Source organism: Cebus imitator, unplaced genomic scaffold, assembly GCF_001604975.1.
Source record: "Cebus imitator isolate Cc_AM_T3 unplaced genomic scaffold, Cebus_imitator-1.0 Scaffold68, whole genome shotgun sequence".
Classification (NCBI taxonomy): Eukaryota; Metazoa; Chordata; class Mammalia; order Primates; family Cebidae; genus Cebus; species Cebus imitator.
In genome coordinates, this window is record NW_016107383.1 from 3,902,564 (window position 1) to 3,920,624 (window position 18,061).

The following is an 18,061-nucleotide window of genomic DNA, read 5'->3' on the forward strand; positions in this document are numbered from 1 at the left end:
GGGAGGCTGCGGCAGGAGAATCGCCTGAACCTGGGAGGTGGAGGCTGCAGTGAGCCGAGAGATCGTGCCATTGCACTCCAGCGTCTGCAACAAGAGCAAAACTCCATCTCCAAAAAAAAAAAAAATTAACATGCCTAGTAAATGACCAGGATTCAAGAAGTTTACTGTCTTGTGTGGTGTGTGTGTGTGCGTGTGGTGGGGGTGGGGAGGAGGGTACATAAGTAATGTACACAATTATAGAAAACAATAATAGGATTTATTGAGCATCCACAGTGCACCCACGCTTCTCAGTACATTTATTTATGTAGTCTCATATTATCTGATCTTTTTGGCTTCCTTATTAGTTACGTATTATTATTCCATTTATTCAAAGGGGGCATCAAGACACAGGTTAAGTAACTTGCTTTAAGTCACACAAAAGTAAGTTTGACTTTAGAGCCCATAATGAAAATCATAACATTATTATGCCTCCCAAAAGAGTAGCTAACATTTATTGAACCTTTGGTGCATATATAATAGGCACAGGACTAAGCACCTGATATGCAATGATCTCATTTAATCCTCAAAATGGGCCCATGTCCTAGCCCAGGTTTCTTGCAATACTGAGCCTGAAGCAAGACTTATGTGCAAATGCTTCACTGGGAGGTGCAATCCCAGGGCACTGAGAGTCAGGGAAAGACACAGGAAGCACCCAGCCCACTGGATTCAGTGCCCAAGGTGGAGGCAAGGACTGAACAAATGCCAGGAACCTGAATATAGATGCAGCGCGGAGGATCTGAGGCATCTTGTAAGAGACATCTGATAAAGCCCACGAGAAAGGTACTATTATTATCACTACCATTTTATAAATAAAAAAATGGGGAGTTTCTTTTCACTGAGAATGAAAATATAAAATCAATCAGTGAGTCAGAGCATGAAAATGCTATACTACCTAAAGAAATCAGAATGGCCCCCAGACAGTTAGACTGGAGTATGTCTGAATATCCTGACATATCCAAAGAAAGACATTTTCCACCAGAAGGAGAGCTGGTCTCCTTGACCCATGGAAGGATACAAAACAAAGAATCCCAAAGCTGAAAGCTAACTGCCTGTATCTGAGCCTTCTCGTGGCTTCACGCATTGGAATTGGGACACTGCCATTCCTATGATGGCTATTTTATGGGGAGGAGGAGGATATAAGGGGTTGCATCAAACCATACTTATGGTGAGATGGATTTGCGAGGGAGGCATGTGATTATTCCAATATCCACCTTTTCTCATTAAATGCTTACTAAACAGCTCTCTAATAAACAGGTTGCTTGACTCCAGCCTTATGAGTGCCGTGGCTAAATGTGTCACATTCCCCACTGTGTTCCAAGCATGTTACACGGTACTCAGCACACAGTAGACACTCATAAATGGGAACTGAATAGATAATGAACTGATCATCTTGTCCATGTAATGGTTACAATTCTCATTGTATTATGTCAAACCATATGAAATTGCCACTTTTGGTGAGTCAATGATGATATTAAATGGTTCAGCCTAATAAACTGATTTTGTCATTCTGGCGCAAGGTGTGAGCCACTCTCTTATGACCTGACCCTCTGGGAACAGATGAGCAAAGTCTTTTAGATGACACTGCTTCACCAATCTCAATTTCATTTAGTAGTGACTGTTTCCTTCACAATGGGTGAGATCTATAAGAAAGCAACAAACAGAAGCTAGAGAAAACAGAGCCGGCTGCTGTTTAGTAGAAGAAATTTCAAGGATGAAGTAGCATCAAACGGAAGCTTTGAGAATATGTGGGAATGTTGACAATCAGAGACAGTGAGTTGAGGGGTGGTCAAGATTTACAAATGGCAAAGTCAAAATCAGAGGGAGGAAGAGACATGGCACAATTCAGGTAATTATAAATGATCAAATGTGGGAGGGGACAGGGTCTGTAGGGGAAAGCAATGAGAAAAAATTGGAAGGCTGTCTAGGGCCAGATTATAGACAGCCTCAAATGTCAATTAGAAGCATTAGCAAATGAAGACCTTAAAGGGCCGGGAGATGATCAGAAATACAGTTTAGCTCTACGCAAAGTGAACTGCAGAACAGAAGAGGAGCCAGCTATACAGCACTTGTGAGAATCTTTACAGGGAGATGCCAAACAAAATTAAGGTGAAAATGTCCTTTTTAAAGTGAATGGGAGAAAGAACCACCATTTTGATTGACATAGCTCAATTGAGATTAACCTCATGCATCCCCACCACCATCAGCTTTATCTTCATCCTTGTCATTTAGGGAAAGACAACTATTGCCAGCAGCAGGCTTTATTTCATCCCAACAGCAACCCTACAAGGTATGTATTATTATTTCTATTTTGTAGATGAGGAAACTGAGGCTCATAGAGGTTAAGTATACACACAAGGTCACAAAGCCACAAAAGAGTTGGTATTAAGACCCAGGTTTCCCTGATTTGAAAGCCTATTGCTGTCAAAGCTAAGAATATTCTGAAAAAAGTACAGTTTTAGAATAATCCTGGAACAGGGAGAAAATATCTAGGGACAAGACCTAAAATGTCCCGTGGAGAAACAGATTCCACAGTGGCTTCATACATGGGTCCCCTTTGAGTCTTACCTTGCTCTCTCCTTCAATGACGATGACAGGCACAGCAGTGGCAGGCCAGCGGTGTTTGGCTGGTAGAGGCTTGTCACAATTCCATAGAACTATGATCTGAAAAGGATGGGTTTATTAGATGGCTGGGGTAGGCTGTATTTATGTAGAAGTCCAACTGAAAGCCTCTTCTTAGAGACAAAGAGAAAGAGGAGCTGGAGATCTCAGCAAGACAGAAAGGCAGACATCAAAACTGAATTTTAAAGTGAGTCCATTCCCACACAACCTCAGAACCTTAACACCCCAACAACTGGAGAGAGGACAGAAAGGATAACAAAAAAACAAAACCTGTGTCTGAGGATAGGGGAAAGCTGCAGGAAAAAGAATTTGAGGGTGGCTGGAGCTTAATAAAGCAGCTTCCTAAATTCTGGTATCTTATGATGGTGTGTGAGATAACAACTCTGATCAAATTAAATAAAAATGTATACTGAGCATCTGAACATGTGCTATGAACTTGCACTACACCAGGCAATGTGGGAGAAATAAAAGAATTCAAGCTAGAACTAGGATGAGCTCATGTTTTGCATTCTCTAGAATGGTTGCTGATTTTATAGACTTTATAATTTCCAATAAAGGCATTTAGTTAAAAAATGCATACTTCCTTATTGAATTCTTTCCTCATTTGTAAACCTTCTTGTATAAATTAATTCGCAAATCAGAAAAACCACTGTTCAAGTATGGGAGCAACACTGATTTGGAAAATATTGTTACCACAGACATAATCGTCTGCTCCCAATTTTATAATTAGTCATGGTTACTATGAAAAGTTGATGCTCCATGACACCACCAAGTCTGATTCTTCTACTGAAGCTTAGTTGTCTGGGTCCTCCGGCGGCTTCTGGGTTGTCACTTTATCATTTTGATATTTAAAAACAAAATCATATGCTTATATCTTCTTTACAGAATGTGTTGGTGTGTGTATAGATATATTTTTTTTAACCCTATACCAGTGCTAAGGTTTTCTTTCTGTAACCCACACCTCCTGTGCCAGATTTCACTTCAAAGAATTTCTAAGTAGACGAAAAGGCTGTAACGTGGCAGGGAGAATGAAAGGGAGCAGCAGGGTGACATTAGCATCCCGGGGAGCCTGGGGCATAACAGGTAAGGAGAGAGGAGTCTCTGGTCTGGAGCTGGAGCAGGCAGGGGCTGCTCTGTCAACTTCCCACTCACCTGGGCACAGTACTGGGACTTGGCTGCAGCCACAAGAAGCTTCAACACTGGCTGGGACTGAGAGACCAGGGGGGTCACCGCATGGATGACTGCAGTGAATTTGGAGGGGGGCTTTAAACCTGAAATAAAAAGGAGAGCAGAGCCTAATGAAGCGCTGGAAAACATGACTTAGAAAATTACTCCGCCTTGCTCCGCTGCCTCACGCCGGAGCAAGTGTTCCCTCCTGGATGATTTCTCCTTTGCTGCTTCTGTCCTGACAGGACAAAAACAAGAGGAAGGCTGCTGGCCAGCTACTGCGTGAGTCTAGAGACCTCAAGAAATTCCAGATCAATGTCCATTTCTAGGTTCTTGCTTTGACGTCTTTTGCCCCTCTTGGTGATGTTTCTGTGATGTTTTTTTGGCTTTTTAGGTACCCGGTGTCTAAATACACATACCACTCACCACCCTTCAGAGTGGTACTACTTCCGGTCACTTGCATCTTATGGATTTAATTAAATGTGCTAGCTCTCCCATGGTCTATGCATGTGTCTAATTTTTAATTATGTAATGAAAGGGTTCTGCCTAATAGCATTTCAAATAACTAGCTAGTGGGAAAAAAGGGGAAAGGAACAGCATCCGGGATCTGATTGTTGAGGTCTGAATCCCAGTTCAGCTACTTAGTCATGGTAGGACCTTGGAAAGATTACTTAACCCTCTGTTTCCACAGCTGGGAAACCAACCTGACAGTAACAGTGCCAAACTTATGGGATTGCACAAATTCAGTAAGTTTGGCTGGGTGCCGTGGCTCATGCCTGTGATCCCTGAAATTTGGGAGGCCAAGGCGGACGGATCACTTGAGGCCAAGCAGTTCGAGACTAGCCTGGCCAACCTGGCGAAATCCTGTCTCTAGTAAAATACAAAAATTAGCTGGGCATGGTGGTGTGTGCCTGTAGTCCCAGCTACTCGGGAGGCTGAGGCCGGAGAACTGCTTGAACTCGGAAGGCAGAGCTTGCAGTGAGCTGAGCTGGTGCCACTGCACTCCAGCCTGGGCAACATAGCAAGGCTCTGTCTTAGGGAAGAAAAAAAAGTTAATGCATACAAAGCACTTAGAACAGGACTTAGGAAATAACAGTTACTCAATATATGTCAGCAGCTGTCATTATCACCACCCTTACCATCATCATTATTATTTTGGAGAAGAAGCCTCCATACTCCCAGAATCTCTTCTTTCTGTAGCAGTGACATAGCTGAGAAAAAAAGTATGTGATGCAGACAGACGTTTGCCAGTTCCGAGCTCTGAAGCACACTGGGTTAAAAAGGATCATAGCTATGCAAAACAACCACCGTCACCAAAGAGAAGTGACATGGCTTCCCCCCAAGGAGTTTTCCCATAAGAACTCACTAAGAAATTAGAGACAGGTTAAGAGCCTTTTAAAACTTCATCGGTTTAGACCCACTAATTTGGCACTTTAGTGGCTTAACTGTGAACAACACAGTGCAAGGACATTCAAGTTAAGCTTTGATACTGATGGGATAAAGGTTGGAATTAGACTATATGTGTATTACAGGATTAAACAAAGAAGGTTTTGTAGAGAAAATTATATCATCCATCAGTAGCACTTTAATTGTATGTAAGAAACAAGTTAATCTTCCCAATATCTAGATACACATTCAAAGTTTTGCCAAATAAGAAAAATAAACGTGTCTGAGGGATTGCTTTTTTAACAGGAATGACAAATCATTGCTTTTAGATTTTCCTGCTTTTAGATTTTAGACAGAGTTAGTTAGCTCTCCTAACCCCATCTTATAGATGATGAGGCTTAAGAAGCATCATTTGCACACCTCTAATGTGCTAACTCCAAATGAAGATCTAAATATTGTACAAGAAATATACTGATATTCTTGTCAACCACTGCCTCAATCTGACAATTTCTAAATTCTAAATATGTTACCCAAATGTTGACTATTCACTGAATTAGAGATGGTTCCCGTAGCAGGTTGGGTTTGAATTAAAAGGTTCTTTGTCAATGGTTGATGCTTTAGGCCATGAATTTCTTTAGGTTTCATCTCCTCAGTTTCAAGCTAAACGTGTACAACTTAAAAAGGTGAGGGTATTAAGGAGAGCAACAGCACTGAGTGGAAAATCTTGTCCTTTTGCTGTATCAACTTGGAAGATGCTTTACTGTCTTAGGGTTTCTCAAGTATAGAATTGCAAATGAGGGGAAATGTTCGTGATGTTCATAACATGAGAGGGACTAGGGCTCCAAATACGTGAATGTCGAAGGCAATAACAGTAGCTGGTGTAGAGATTCATCCCTCTGCCATTCCCTTTTCCCTGTTGTGTTTAGACTAAAAACTGCTTGAAAGCAGAGATTGTATCTTATTTGACTTTTTATTTCTAGTACCCAGCAATACATTAGCATAGCACATAAAAGGAGCAGAACAAACTTTGGAAAAGTGAATAAATTTGTGCTTGTCATACATTCTTAGTTATTTCTCCTTTATTCTTATTCAGTTTTTCTTTGGTATGAAATAGAGATGTTGGGATTGTGGAAAAAAAATTGGGGACAGCTCTCCTAACTCCATCTTATATATGATGAGGCCTAACATGATAGCTAACCCATTGTCATGTTCAAAATGATCCATAATTTGGGGAGCCTATTTCTCAAAAAGAAATAACTCTACTAAATATGAAGCATAGCTGCACAGAAAAAGTTTTTTTTTTCTTTTTTTTTTTTTTTTCATCTTGCAATGCTCTGCTCTGTATTTGATCTTGTTATGTCACTTATAACAAGTCTCCAGAAAAAGCAATCTTCATTGCAGGGTGTTAGACGGGTCCCATTAGAATAGAAGAATAAAGGCCCTTAGTTCTGTATGACATCTTGTGGGTAAATAAGGGCAACTTCCTGAAGGAATCTCACTTACCTAAATTAGCATAGTAGTAAGGAAAATCTCCCAGATAAGATGAATACTGTGGTAGTACGAACAATCCTCCAGGATGTTTGTTCCATATTAAACTGTTACGTGATATGTGCTTGAATATTCTGTCCTGAATAATCTAGAAAACAAAAGCATAGCACACAGTGAGGATGAGATCCTGATGATATTTAGAAAGGATAATGTTCAATCCAAATTTGAAAGATGGTGGCACTCAGAGTAGTGACTCTACCCTCCCTCCCACTCTCAATCTCCAGATAAAAATGTCTACGAGACAGAATAATGGAGCAATGAAAAAGAGTAAGAGAAAGATATGAATTATAGCCAATCAAATTTCCTAATTAAACTCCAGTTAAACCATAAATTCTATCTTGTCTTTGTATAATAATGAGTCCATGCTCATTCCAAAACAGACTGTGTGCAACAGTTAGTCTTTCCCTGATGGTTAAGCATCTAAGAACTGGTCCCAGGCACCCATCAAGAAGATCTGTCCTCAGGGGACAGAGAGGTCAATGCAGACCATGTAGACACTGAACAGAAAGCATATTGAAGACATGACATATTCTAGAAGCTATTGAGGTTTTGAGCTGTTCCTTTAAGTAAAGAGTGAGATGTGTTTGCTGGCCATATTTTATTTTCCTTTCAAGGTCAACTGTAGGACTCTGCGTAATGGTTACTGAAGTTTTTCTATATTTCATCTCGTAGTGAGTTAACAATTGCTTAAAACATCCTACATAATAGGACAAGAACCATAGCATATGAAGACTAATAATAGCCAAGCTAGTTCATTAGTTTCTTTGGACTTTGGGACCTTGCAGATCATTAAATTCTACATTTAGAGTCGAACATTCTCCCATCCCAAATCATTTGTTAGTTGAATGTGATTAGTCTACTTTATAGCTTTCTCTCTGTGACTTTCAAACTCTTATAATTATAGCATCCACTCATTAGAATATGATTTGGCAAATAATTAACTTGGTATGGAATTTTATGTTTTCAGCAAAATTTTTTTTTACGTTAAAAAAGAAACATCCTGCCATAAGTCTTAAGAGGTTTAAGACCCAAATCACCCTTTTCCAGGTCTCCATTTAATTCAATGTGATTTTAAGTACAGACTATTTTAAATGGAGTTTTATTATTTGCTAAGGTTATTAACATGCGCATGTCATTCCACGTGGTGACTAGATAAGTCATAAAGTGGGCTACATTTATCTTTGTAAATCTCATGTTTATTTTCCTAATGACAGGGAAGGAGGATGCAAGGAGAAAATTCAGAAGAACTCAAATATCTTAGTTCAATGATTTTTGCGTTTTATCTTTCACCCAGATCAAAACTGCTAATTTTATACGGCTAGATAGAGGTTTCTAATTTGGCGGAAATTTTAGGAACCTAGTGAAAATATTTATTTTTACTTTTTGTGGTATGACAGGGATGTGTTAAAATGCTGTTGTCTTGGCATTAATTATGAGAAAATTGTCATAGTTGTGAAGGATATTTTTTACATGGTTAGCAATTTCACTTTGTACAACATTTATTCTTGTTTTTTATTATTTGTACTTTCCAAATGTACTGTCTATTTATTTCCCCATTATAGTTTCTCTTTAGAGCCTTTTTATTTATTTTTTTCTTTTCAAATTTATGTACCTTTTAGCATGTGGTCACTTAAATACGTTTGGATATCAAGACTGAAAATAAATTGACAATAGACAGCATTATAAATTGAAACTACAGACAAAACTCAGAGCTGTCACAAAATGGGTCATCATTCACATCAGGTCTTTGGGTGGTATGCTTGTCACTATCATAGACTATCTTTTTGGTTCTATATCACAATATTGTTATCTTTTAAAATTCAAGGTTATGATAATAAGATATAGCGCTCTTCTGAAATAACAACAAGCATTTTTTACTGTCTTCCAAGAGATCTTGACAGAAAGATATAGGACAGGTCTGAAAGCAACAGCAAATGTTGAATTTAACCTGGGTCAAGCAATTTGCCACCATTGTGTATTATTTTCCTCATTTGTAACAAAACAATAAAATAACATATTAATTATAACAACCTCTCAGAATTTAAGAATAGCTGCCTAAATTGTTAAGGCTTGATGTTTGCCTTTAAAAAGAAACTCATTCCTGTGCTCATTTTCTAGGCACTGGTTTTTCCATTTACTACATAGTTGTAATGGCATAGACATTATATATTACAGATATTTTTCCATTTAATAGTATTCATGATTTACTTATTCTTAATGACCAGTTCAGCAGTTTTTCCATGCAAACCAATGAACATATTTATGAATAAAATTTTTCACATTTAGGATTTTTTTTTTTTTAAACAGGGTCTTATTCAGTCACCTAGGGTGGAGTGCAGTGGTGCGATCATAGATCCCTGCAGCCTCGAACTCCTTGGACTCAAAGGATACTCCTGCCTCAGCCTCCTGAGTAGCTGGGACCACAGAAGATGGTCGCCACATTCAGCTAATTGTTTATTTTTATTTTTTGTAGAGATGAGGTCTCACTACGTTGCCCATGCTGGTCTTGAACTCTTGAGCTCAAGCAATCCTTTTTCCTCGGCCTCCCAAAGTGTTGGGACTATAGGTGTGAGCCACTGTGCCAGACCAGAATTGATTCTGTAGGACTTTGTTAAAGGGTAAAAATACTTTTAAGGTCATTCATAAGTATTGCCAAGTGTCTTTCTAAAAGGTATATATCCACTTGCCTTCTCAAAAGGATGAAGGAATATGGGTTTCATTTCACCCTATATAAAGATCATTTTTTTTTCCCTCTCCAATTCATCCTATCACTACAATGGACAGCTCCCAGAATCTTTTCATGACACTTGGTGCTTACTCTTTATTGTTGTGGAAGAAGACATCAGACTTAGAGGTTGGATGCTTCTTTGGCTATAAACAAAATTAATACACACATACACACACAAACACATAATACATGACTTTTTTCGTTATGGTCCCAGATGGCACTCTTGATAAGGACAATATTACTAATTGATGTGAATTCATAGGGAAGAATGACAGGCTCCTTATTTTTCTTTGTATGTATCCTCTGTTTTTCAACTAATGGACTATTGGTTACAGGTTACAGTCATTCTGTGTAGCCCTTCATCTTTTAACCAAAGCACTGTAGCCTGAGACACACAATGCCACCATATGCCACCTCACTTGAAGCCAAATCAATCTTCTATTTCCATTAGCCCATCGATTTTACAATATCATTGTATGATAACATCAGCAATACCATGGTTCGGATGTGCATGGTTAGATAACTGAGGAGGAAAATGGAGCATACTTCACAAAACTCCACTAACTATCTACCTTCCTAGCTACCACTGGCTCTTTTCAAATATTATTATAATCTCAAGCACTTTCTTTCACTCATCTTGATTATGACTAAGCTCCAGTGATTCAATCCTTAGTGCCAGGTTATTGTGCAATATTCTGACAAATAATGGAATCCATGAAGGAGCACTGTTTTTTCAGTGTCTTATCATTGTCCCCATTGTTACTTGCTAATTTGCACACACACAAAAAAACCCACTGAGCTCTACAGAGTCTAGCTTGATTAAATAGTTCCTTATTACCAAGATGCAGCATTAGAAAATTTCAATCAAACTAGAAAAACTAACAGAATCCTAGACACAGTTCTGTACAATGAAATGCACTAACAACTTGACTCTGCATTGAAGAGAAAATAAGATGTCCTATTTTCAATTGAGTCTAAGCACTCCACCTACAACTCTAGGGTTCATAACATCGGAAGACCCCATAATCCCATTCTCACGGCCCAGAATATAGCAAGCAAGGAGAAGGACCTAAAGTTCTAGAGTCTAAGTACATTAACATCCTGAGCCCAGGATCTTCAAATCTATGCTGCCTAGGGATAACTGTGAATTATTCTCATGCCTTAGTAGCTCCAGCAATGACTAAATGAAGTATATTATCTAAGTTCTAAGTCAAGTTCACATTTTTGATATGTGATACTTATTGTTCTTATAAACACATTCACTGTGTTTATTTGTGTCTGTGGATGGCATTTTCTTCTATTTCCCTGATTTTCTGATTATGTTGAATTCTGGGGTAATCTGAGTTATGAAGTATTTTGGAAAACTGGGTAGTACCTGTCATACAATTTGGTTGAGAGGTCAAACTGTTACAATTCAATCTTGGAACTGAATAAAGAGATTTGACAGTTGCTATAAATTTGAATGAAGTATATGGTTTTTAGTGTTTAAAAATAAAACTGTGTTGCTAAAAAAAAAAATCGCATGGTTTAAATACAAGGTGGAAAAGGCCTTTTTAGGTTCAGAGATGAAAGTAGCTTGATCTTACTTGGATCCTATTCTGATGAATGTAAGACATCCAACTGTTACAATAGAAAAATTGATCACTGCTAACTTAATAGGTGAGAGACCAGATCCATGCAATACACCATATGCAAAAGACATGTAATTAATGAGATACTATCTTTCATCTGGCAAATCAGCAAAGTGGTAGATGTGTATGTTTTAATTATGGATCTGTACAGCTGACAAGAGCATAGCAAAAGAGTGTCACGCCCAGACAGCTTGTGAGGCTCTAGGGGAATATAATTTTTTTGGATAATATTTTGGCAAAATATATTATAAGCTTTAGAAATGCCTAGAATCTTTGGCTCATTAAGATCACTTCAGGGACTCCATCCTAAAGAAATAGACAGTGATGTAGTTAAAGATACATGTAAAAAGTCGTTGATTGGATAAAGATACAGTTATCTGTAAAAAACAAATAAAAAGAATATTAATAGTAAATAATAGCATATTGGTTTAAGTAAACAGAAGTTCACGATAGGAATGCATATTAGGGTGAAAAAAATTAAAACACTGAAACATGGTCTGGACATATTAGAGGTAAACAACAAATAGGACAGAATAAAAAGGCCAGAAACAACCCAAAGATACGTAAACGTGGCATGAGAAAACACTGAAGAAAGAAATGTATTGGGGCTGGGCACAGTGGCTCACGCCTGTAATCCCAGCACTTTGGGAGGCCGAGGTGGGCGGATCACTTGAGGTCAGGAGTTTGAGAGCAGCTTAGCTAACATGGTGAAACCCCATCTCCGTGGCACATGCTTGTAATCCTAACTACTTGGGAGGCTGAGGCATAAGAAATACTTGAACCCAGGAAGTGGAGGTTGCAGTGAGCTGAGATAGTGCCACTGTACTCCAGCCTGGGGACAGAGTGAGACTCTGTCTCAAAAACAAAACAAAACAATCTTAACATTTGACATATTATTTGAGCTAGGACTTCAAATTCATGAAATTTATCCTAAGGAAGGAATATTGAATCTGCACAATAATTTGATGACCTTGAGATGATTTACTGCAATGATGTACATAAAGATAAAAAGCCAGAAACAACTGGAATCTACCCAAATGGGGGATTAAACAATCAGGCGATACCATAAATGGAATATTTTATAGTCATTAATTGTAGAAAAAATCTAACAACATGAGAAAATACTAACATTGTTAAGCAGAAAAACAGGTTATAATAAAAGTATACAAAGACTCCTTTTTAAAACTAAAACTACAATAAATTTTGAATTTATATATAAAAAATGAATATATATGTTTGTGTGGATATATATGTCAACAGTGGTTTTATATGAATGAATGATTTTGTATTTTATGCTGTGTTTTCTATAGTTTCTAAAATGAATGTATACTTCTTTAATAATCACTCCTGTAATCCCACCACTTTGGGCATTCAAAACCAGTCTGGGCAACATAATGAGATCTCGACTCCACAAAAAATTAAAAATTAGCCAGGCATAGTAGCTCATACCCATGTTCTCAGCTACTCAGAAGGCTGAGGTGGGAGGATTGCTTGAGGTCATTCCAGTCTTGTGACGGAGTGAGATCCTGTCTCAAAAAAAAGGCCAGGCATGGTGGCTCATGCCTGTAATCCCAGCATTTTGGGAGGCTGAGGCAGGTGGATTGCCTGAGGTCAGGAGTTCGAGATTAGCCTGGCCAACATAGTGAAACCCTGTCTCTACTAAAAATACAAATAATTAGCTGGGTGTAGTGGTAAGCGCCTGTAATCTCAGCTACTCGGGAGGCTGAGGCAGGAAAATTGCTTGAACCCGGAAGGTGGAGGTTGCAGTGAGCTGAGATGGTGCCACTGTATTCAAGCCCGGGCAACAAGAGCAAACTCCGTCTCAAAAAAAAAAAAAAAAAGGTGCTCTGTACTCCAAAAAGGGAGAAAAAATGACATTCAGCATTCTTTAAGAAGGGCCTATGAAGGATCTTAGATGGAGGTCAGGATTAAAAAAGCAAAGGATAACTCAAATATTCAAATCTGCTACAGTGTACAGAGGTGATGATGCTTGCAAGAAGGAAGGCCTTGGAAGTCACTATGATCCTGACTCCTCCATGGGGATGGGCCTGGGTCCTAAACAGCCCTTTTCATCCAGTTCCTGAATGAAAAATATATACACTGTACTTAAGAGGACACTGACCAGAGCTTTCCCTAAGGTGGGAGCAGGAGCCCAAGCTCAGCGTGGGTGGATACATGCCCCGGTGTGCCTGGAGCATGAACAGCACTGGCTCTGATACTCAGAATGGCAAGAAAGCAGCCATGTGGACCGAGCAGGGCAACTTCAGTTTCTTGGTATTACTCAGACTTTTCAGTGTAGGTTCCACATTATATTAGCTTTCAAAGCAGTCATCACTTTTCCAGAGTGAATTCTGCAAAGGGGAGGCCACAAATGCCTCCACCTCATTTTGGGAACACCTCAGAATCACCTCACTGAAGATCTCTGCTCTCCTTCCTGCAAACCTGTAATGCCTGAATGTGCAGTTTCCTGAATCTTTTCCCAGCTCTTTGTGCTTGTTTGGCGTAGCCTCAGGCCAATGCTACCTGCTCTATTTCCAAACGTTTTAATCCTCTCCATGCTTCCTTTTCCTTTTTCCATCCTGCCTGAATAAAAGCATCCTGAAGATGGGCATCCATCTGCCCAAAAGATTTTCTGCTTTCACAAATTTAACACTTTCTGTGCCACATGAGTACAATCCTGATTCTCCCCTTAACCCAACTTTGCCACAGTGATGCTGGTTGGCTGGCTTGCATAAGTCTTGAGAGTTAATTTTGCTGTTCCCCTAATGCCATCAAACTGTAGCACTCAGAAAGCTACTTATGCTTTTAGAAGGGTAGAGGATTTGCCCTTACTTGGCCATTATATATTTTTATCTTTTTTTTTGAGACAAAGTTTTGCTCTTGTTGCCCCAGCTGGAGTACAATGGCACAATCTCAGCTCACTGCAACTTGCACTTCCCAGGTTTAAGCTATTCTCCTGCCTCAGTCTCCCAAGTAGCTGGGATTACAAGCATGTGCTACCACGCCTGGCTAATTTTTTGTATTTTTAGTAGAGATGGGGTTTTACCATGTTGGCCAGGCTGGTCTCAAACTCCTGATCTCAGGTGATCCAACCTGCCTTGGCCTCCCAAAGTGCTGGGATTACAGGCGTGAGCCACTGTGTGAGCCATTATATATTTTTTTCTAAATGAACTCCAGATATATGTCTTCAAAGGATGCCATTGAGTGTAAATGACAAGAAGACAGTCATGACCCACATATCCCTGAAATGATGTAAGACATAGTCAATCTCTGTGTGAGCGAGTATAATTTCTCTCCATGTAGGTTTCCCCTGTGGAGTTTGCCAGGAATGAGAGTATTTTCTTGGGCATGGCAAAGCAGGTAAAAGAAGTTAACCAATATGTTGTCCAAGTTCAGGAATCTGGTTTTGCCCCATTGGACCAATCACACATCCCTAATAGCAAAACAGAAGGCTGAGAGAAGTGTATAAAGGACCATTATTCAAGCCCAAGAGCCAAGCGGTCTCACTTACCTCTAGTGTAGTTAATACAATCTTCTCAACTGAAGAAAAATAAGCCTCCCACAAGAATTGTGTCTGCTGTCTAAGTGCTAGGATTTTATCCTGATGAATAGACCTGATTGTAGAAGGAATCTGTAACACAAGGTGAACACATAGGAATTATAACTGTAAAACAAAGGATGCACTTGATCAAAATAACCCAACTGGGTTAGGCTTTTATTCTTTATAGCATTTGGCTTCTAGCATATAGATCTAAACATCATCAACTCCTAGGTTGAAATGACCCTAAGAACTGTGAGCTACAGACAGCACTTACTGGGAACCTGCCCCAATGGCCTCTGATGTATGAAAGTTACAGCTGATCTCTAAGATTCAGTAGCAGCTTATCAGTTGCTTAGGGTATTCTATAGTCACAATGGCTATTTCCAGAAATCCTCGACCTTGCACAGGAACAACCAAATTTTACAGAGGAGTAACTATACGTCATGGGGAAAGGCCAGAAGACTTTATCCCCCAAGCACTTCTATGACTTTTTATCCCAGAAACGATGAAATAGCTATAAAAGGACTTTTCAGAGAATGTCTATGAGCCTTCCCATCCAACCTGAAGCTAGGGTCCGCCACTTTTATGTGCACATACCTTCTCCCTCACTTTTGAGCCTTTCTGCTCCTATATCTCTCTTTCTGCCTTCAGCCTTACCCAAGTCTAACTGGATCTCTTAAATGTTCACATATATTTAGCCATCACTGCTCTCTTCTAGGGTATACAATTTTAAAGGAAGGACCTATATCTTGTTATCTTGCAACACATTTTCAGGCTAGCAGAATGGCTTTTATATAGTGGTTACTAAGAAATAGGAGGTAAATATAACCATCTGAAGACACCACAGGGATATTATTATTTTTAATGGTAGTATAGCTTAATGGTTAAGCACAGGTGCATGGTAGCCAGAAAGATCAAGGTAGGATTCTTGCCTCTACCATTTACTAGCAGTGCTTTCTTGAAGGAGTTAGCTGATTTCTCAAAGACTCCACTTCCTTACTTATAAAGTGGGGATCAAGTACTCGGGTTTTAATGAAGATCATATAAGTGCTTAGCACAGTGCCTAAAACATAGAAAACTTAATTAATATAGCTTATTATCACTACTGTTATCATTATTAATATCAGAGTGATAGTATTAAAAGTTGGACCCATTGCTTAATGTCTGCAAGGGAATCTGCTTGGAGCTGGAAATTTACTTCCTGAGTCTGGTAAGTTTTCTGGGCTTGTTCCCTGTTTTCACCTACAGTTCAAGGTCTATTTCATTTATGGAGTCTATACTCCTAAGGGGAGATTCCTTGTGATTAGCAATTGCCCTTTCATGCTCACCTCTTTCTGCATGCTTACCTCCATAACGTATGACTAATCTGACAGATATGGGAGTCTCGGCTAAAAGGAGCAATGCTCCGTTAGCCGCTTTAATAGTAAAGTTACCCATGGCATTTGACTAAGACTGTAACAGAGTTTCCATTAGAGGGGAAGGAAGTGTTAGCACATTTTTTTAATTCAACACTCCCCTTTGGAGGAGCCATAAAACAGCTTCACAGTAAGAACAGAAGGAAAAGCTAACTTAGTTTGGCAATGTCCAAAACTAGATACTAAATCTGTGTCTCAAAGTGGATACCTGGATTTGCAACACAGGATTGCAACAGAGGCAACAGGTAAAGGAGAAAAACTGGCAGACAAACATTAGCCTGTAATCAGAGCTCAAGGTCAAATGGAAATAAAACATTATTTGAGAAGGTAGAGAAATCATTCATATCATAGAACCTTTGTAAGTCCAAGGAAACTTATTTTTATTTACTCACTGAGAAAGTTACCTAGATTGCCAAAGAAAGATTAGAAAAAAATTATCCTGTTCAATGTTCATAACCATACCCTCTTCTAAATGTCAATGGTAATTGCTAAGAGTTATATAGGTTGGCATCACTGTTTTATCATGGCCACGAGGAAACAGTCTATTAGAAAAACGCATAAGGCTGGGTGCTGTGCCTCATGCCTGTAATCCCAGCTCATTGGGAGGCCGAGGCGGGCGGATCACGAGGTCAGGAGTTCAAGACCAGCCTAGCCAATGTGGTGAAACCCCATCTCTACTAAAAATACAAAAATTAGCCAGGCATGGTGGCGCATGCCTGTAGTCTCAGCTACTTGGGAGGCTGAGGCATAAGAATCACTTGAACCTGGGACGTGGAGGTTACAGTGAGCCATGTCACGCCACTAAACTCTAGCCTGGGTGACAGAGCAAGACTCTGTCTCAAAAAAAGAAAAATGCCTAAAGCTATCATTGCTATGTAGTCTCCAGAAAACTGAGTCTGCTGTGGTTATGAAAGGAGAAAAGGAGTATCACAGACTCACCTACCAATACGGTTCTCCCCTCTTAAATAAGATGCACCTTCATCTTACTACATCAAGTGCAGTGTATTCTATGGGTTTGTGATAGGATACAAGTGTCTGACAGCACTCTGCAAAGTGCTCCGGAAGACAACTCCAATTGATTGAAAAGACAGAGTTCCAAGTTTTAATGGCATTTGGCTATTGGTTATTAATCTGCTTGTCCTGAGAGACAGGTATGGGAAAGTGATAAATTAATTCCAATTTGGCTGGATTGTTTTGGAAGTTGCAGAGCTCAATGAAGCCTTAATAAAAGGTCACGTACGGTATCCAAGCAAATGGAATGCACCAGAATAGATACAAGAATGCCACATTAAGCTCTCTTGGTGACATGATGACAAGAATATATGCAAATAAAAACATCCGAGCTGTTCTAAAACAGGAAATGAAAAATTGTAACGTAACAAAAAACATTTCCCAAAGCAGACGTTTGGGCTGGATGCCAACTCTTTAAAACCATTGTTAATGATAGTACACAGTTGCTGCTCAATATGGAGGCAGCTGTGCAAAGATGGACTGAATATGAGAGGGAAAAGCACCAGTAAGTCTGGGTGGGGGAGGGTGACAAAAACCAAATCTCCAGAGTCAACCCCAAAAGTGGCTTCAGAAAGTGAAATGCCCATCAACTTTGGTGAAATGGTAGAAACTGGACAATCGGCCAGGTGCAGTGGCTCACACCTGTAATCCTAGCACTTTGGGAGGTCAAGGCAGGTGGATCATGAGGTCAGGAGTTCAAAACCAGCCTGGCCACCATGATGAAACCCCCATCTCTACTGAAAATACAAAAATTAGGTGGGTGTGGTGGCAGGCGCCCATAAACCCAGCTACTCGGGAGGCTGATGCAGAAGAATCGCTTAAGCCTGGGAGGCGGAGGTTGCAGCGAGCTAAGATCACACCATCATACTCCAACCTGGGCGACACGGTGAGACTCCATCTCAAAAAAAAAAAAAAAAGAAAGAAAGAAACTGGACAACCACAATTAAGTATCCTAAAATGCGCTCCTTTCTAAAGA

The 18,061-nt window shown here is 39.6% G+C and overlaps 1 protein-coding gene across 1 annotated transcript in view; it reads right to left on the reverse strand.

The window, feature by feature from the left end:
- EXT1 (exostosin glycosyltransferase 1) overlaps positions 1–18,061 on the reverse strand; it is a 314,862-nt gene that overhangs the window by 16,719 nt on the left and 280,082 nt on the right. Inside the window, exons 4-7 of the mRNA XM_017530683.2 lie at positions 14,630–14,749; positions 6,715–6,847; positions 3,811–3,929; positions 2,605–2,700 (exon numbers count right to left, since the gene is read on the reverse strand). Of these exons, the coding sequence (XP_017386172.1) occupies positions 2,605–2,700; positions 3,811–3,929; positions 6,715–6,847; positions 14,630–14,749 (468 nt within the window). The remainder of the gene's footprint in view (positions 1–2,604; positions 2,701–3,810; positions 3,930–6,714; positions 6,848–14,629; positions 14,750–18,061) is intronic.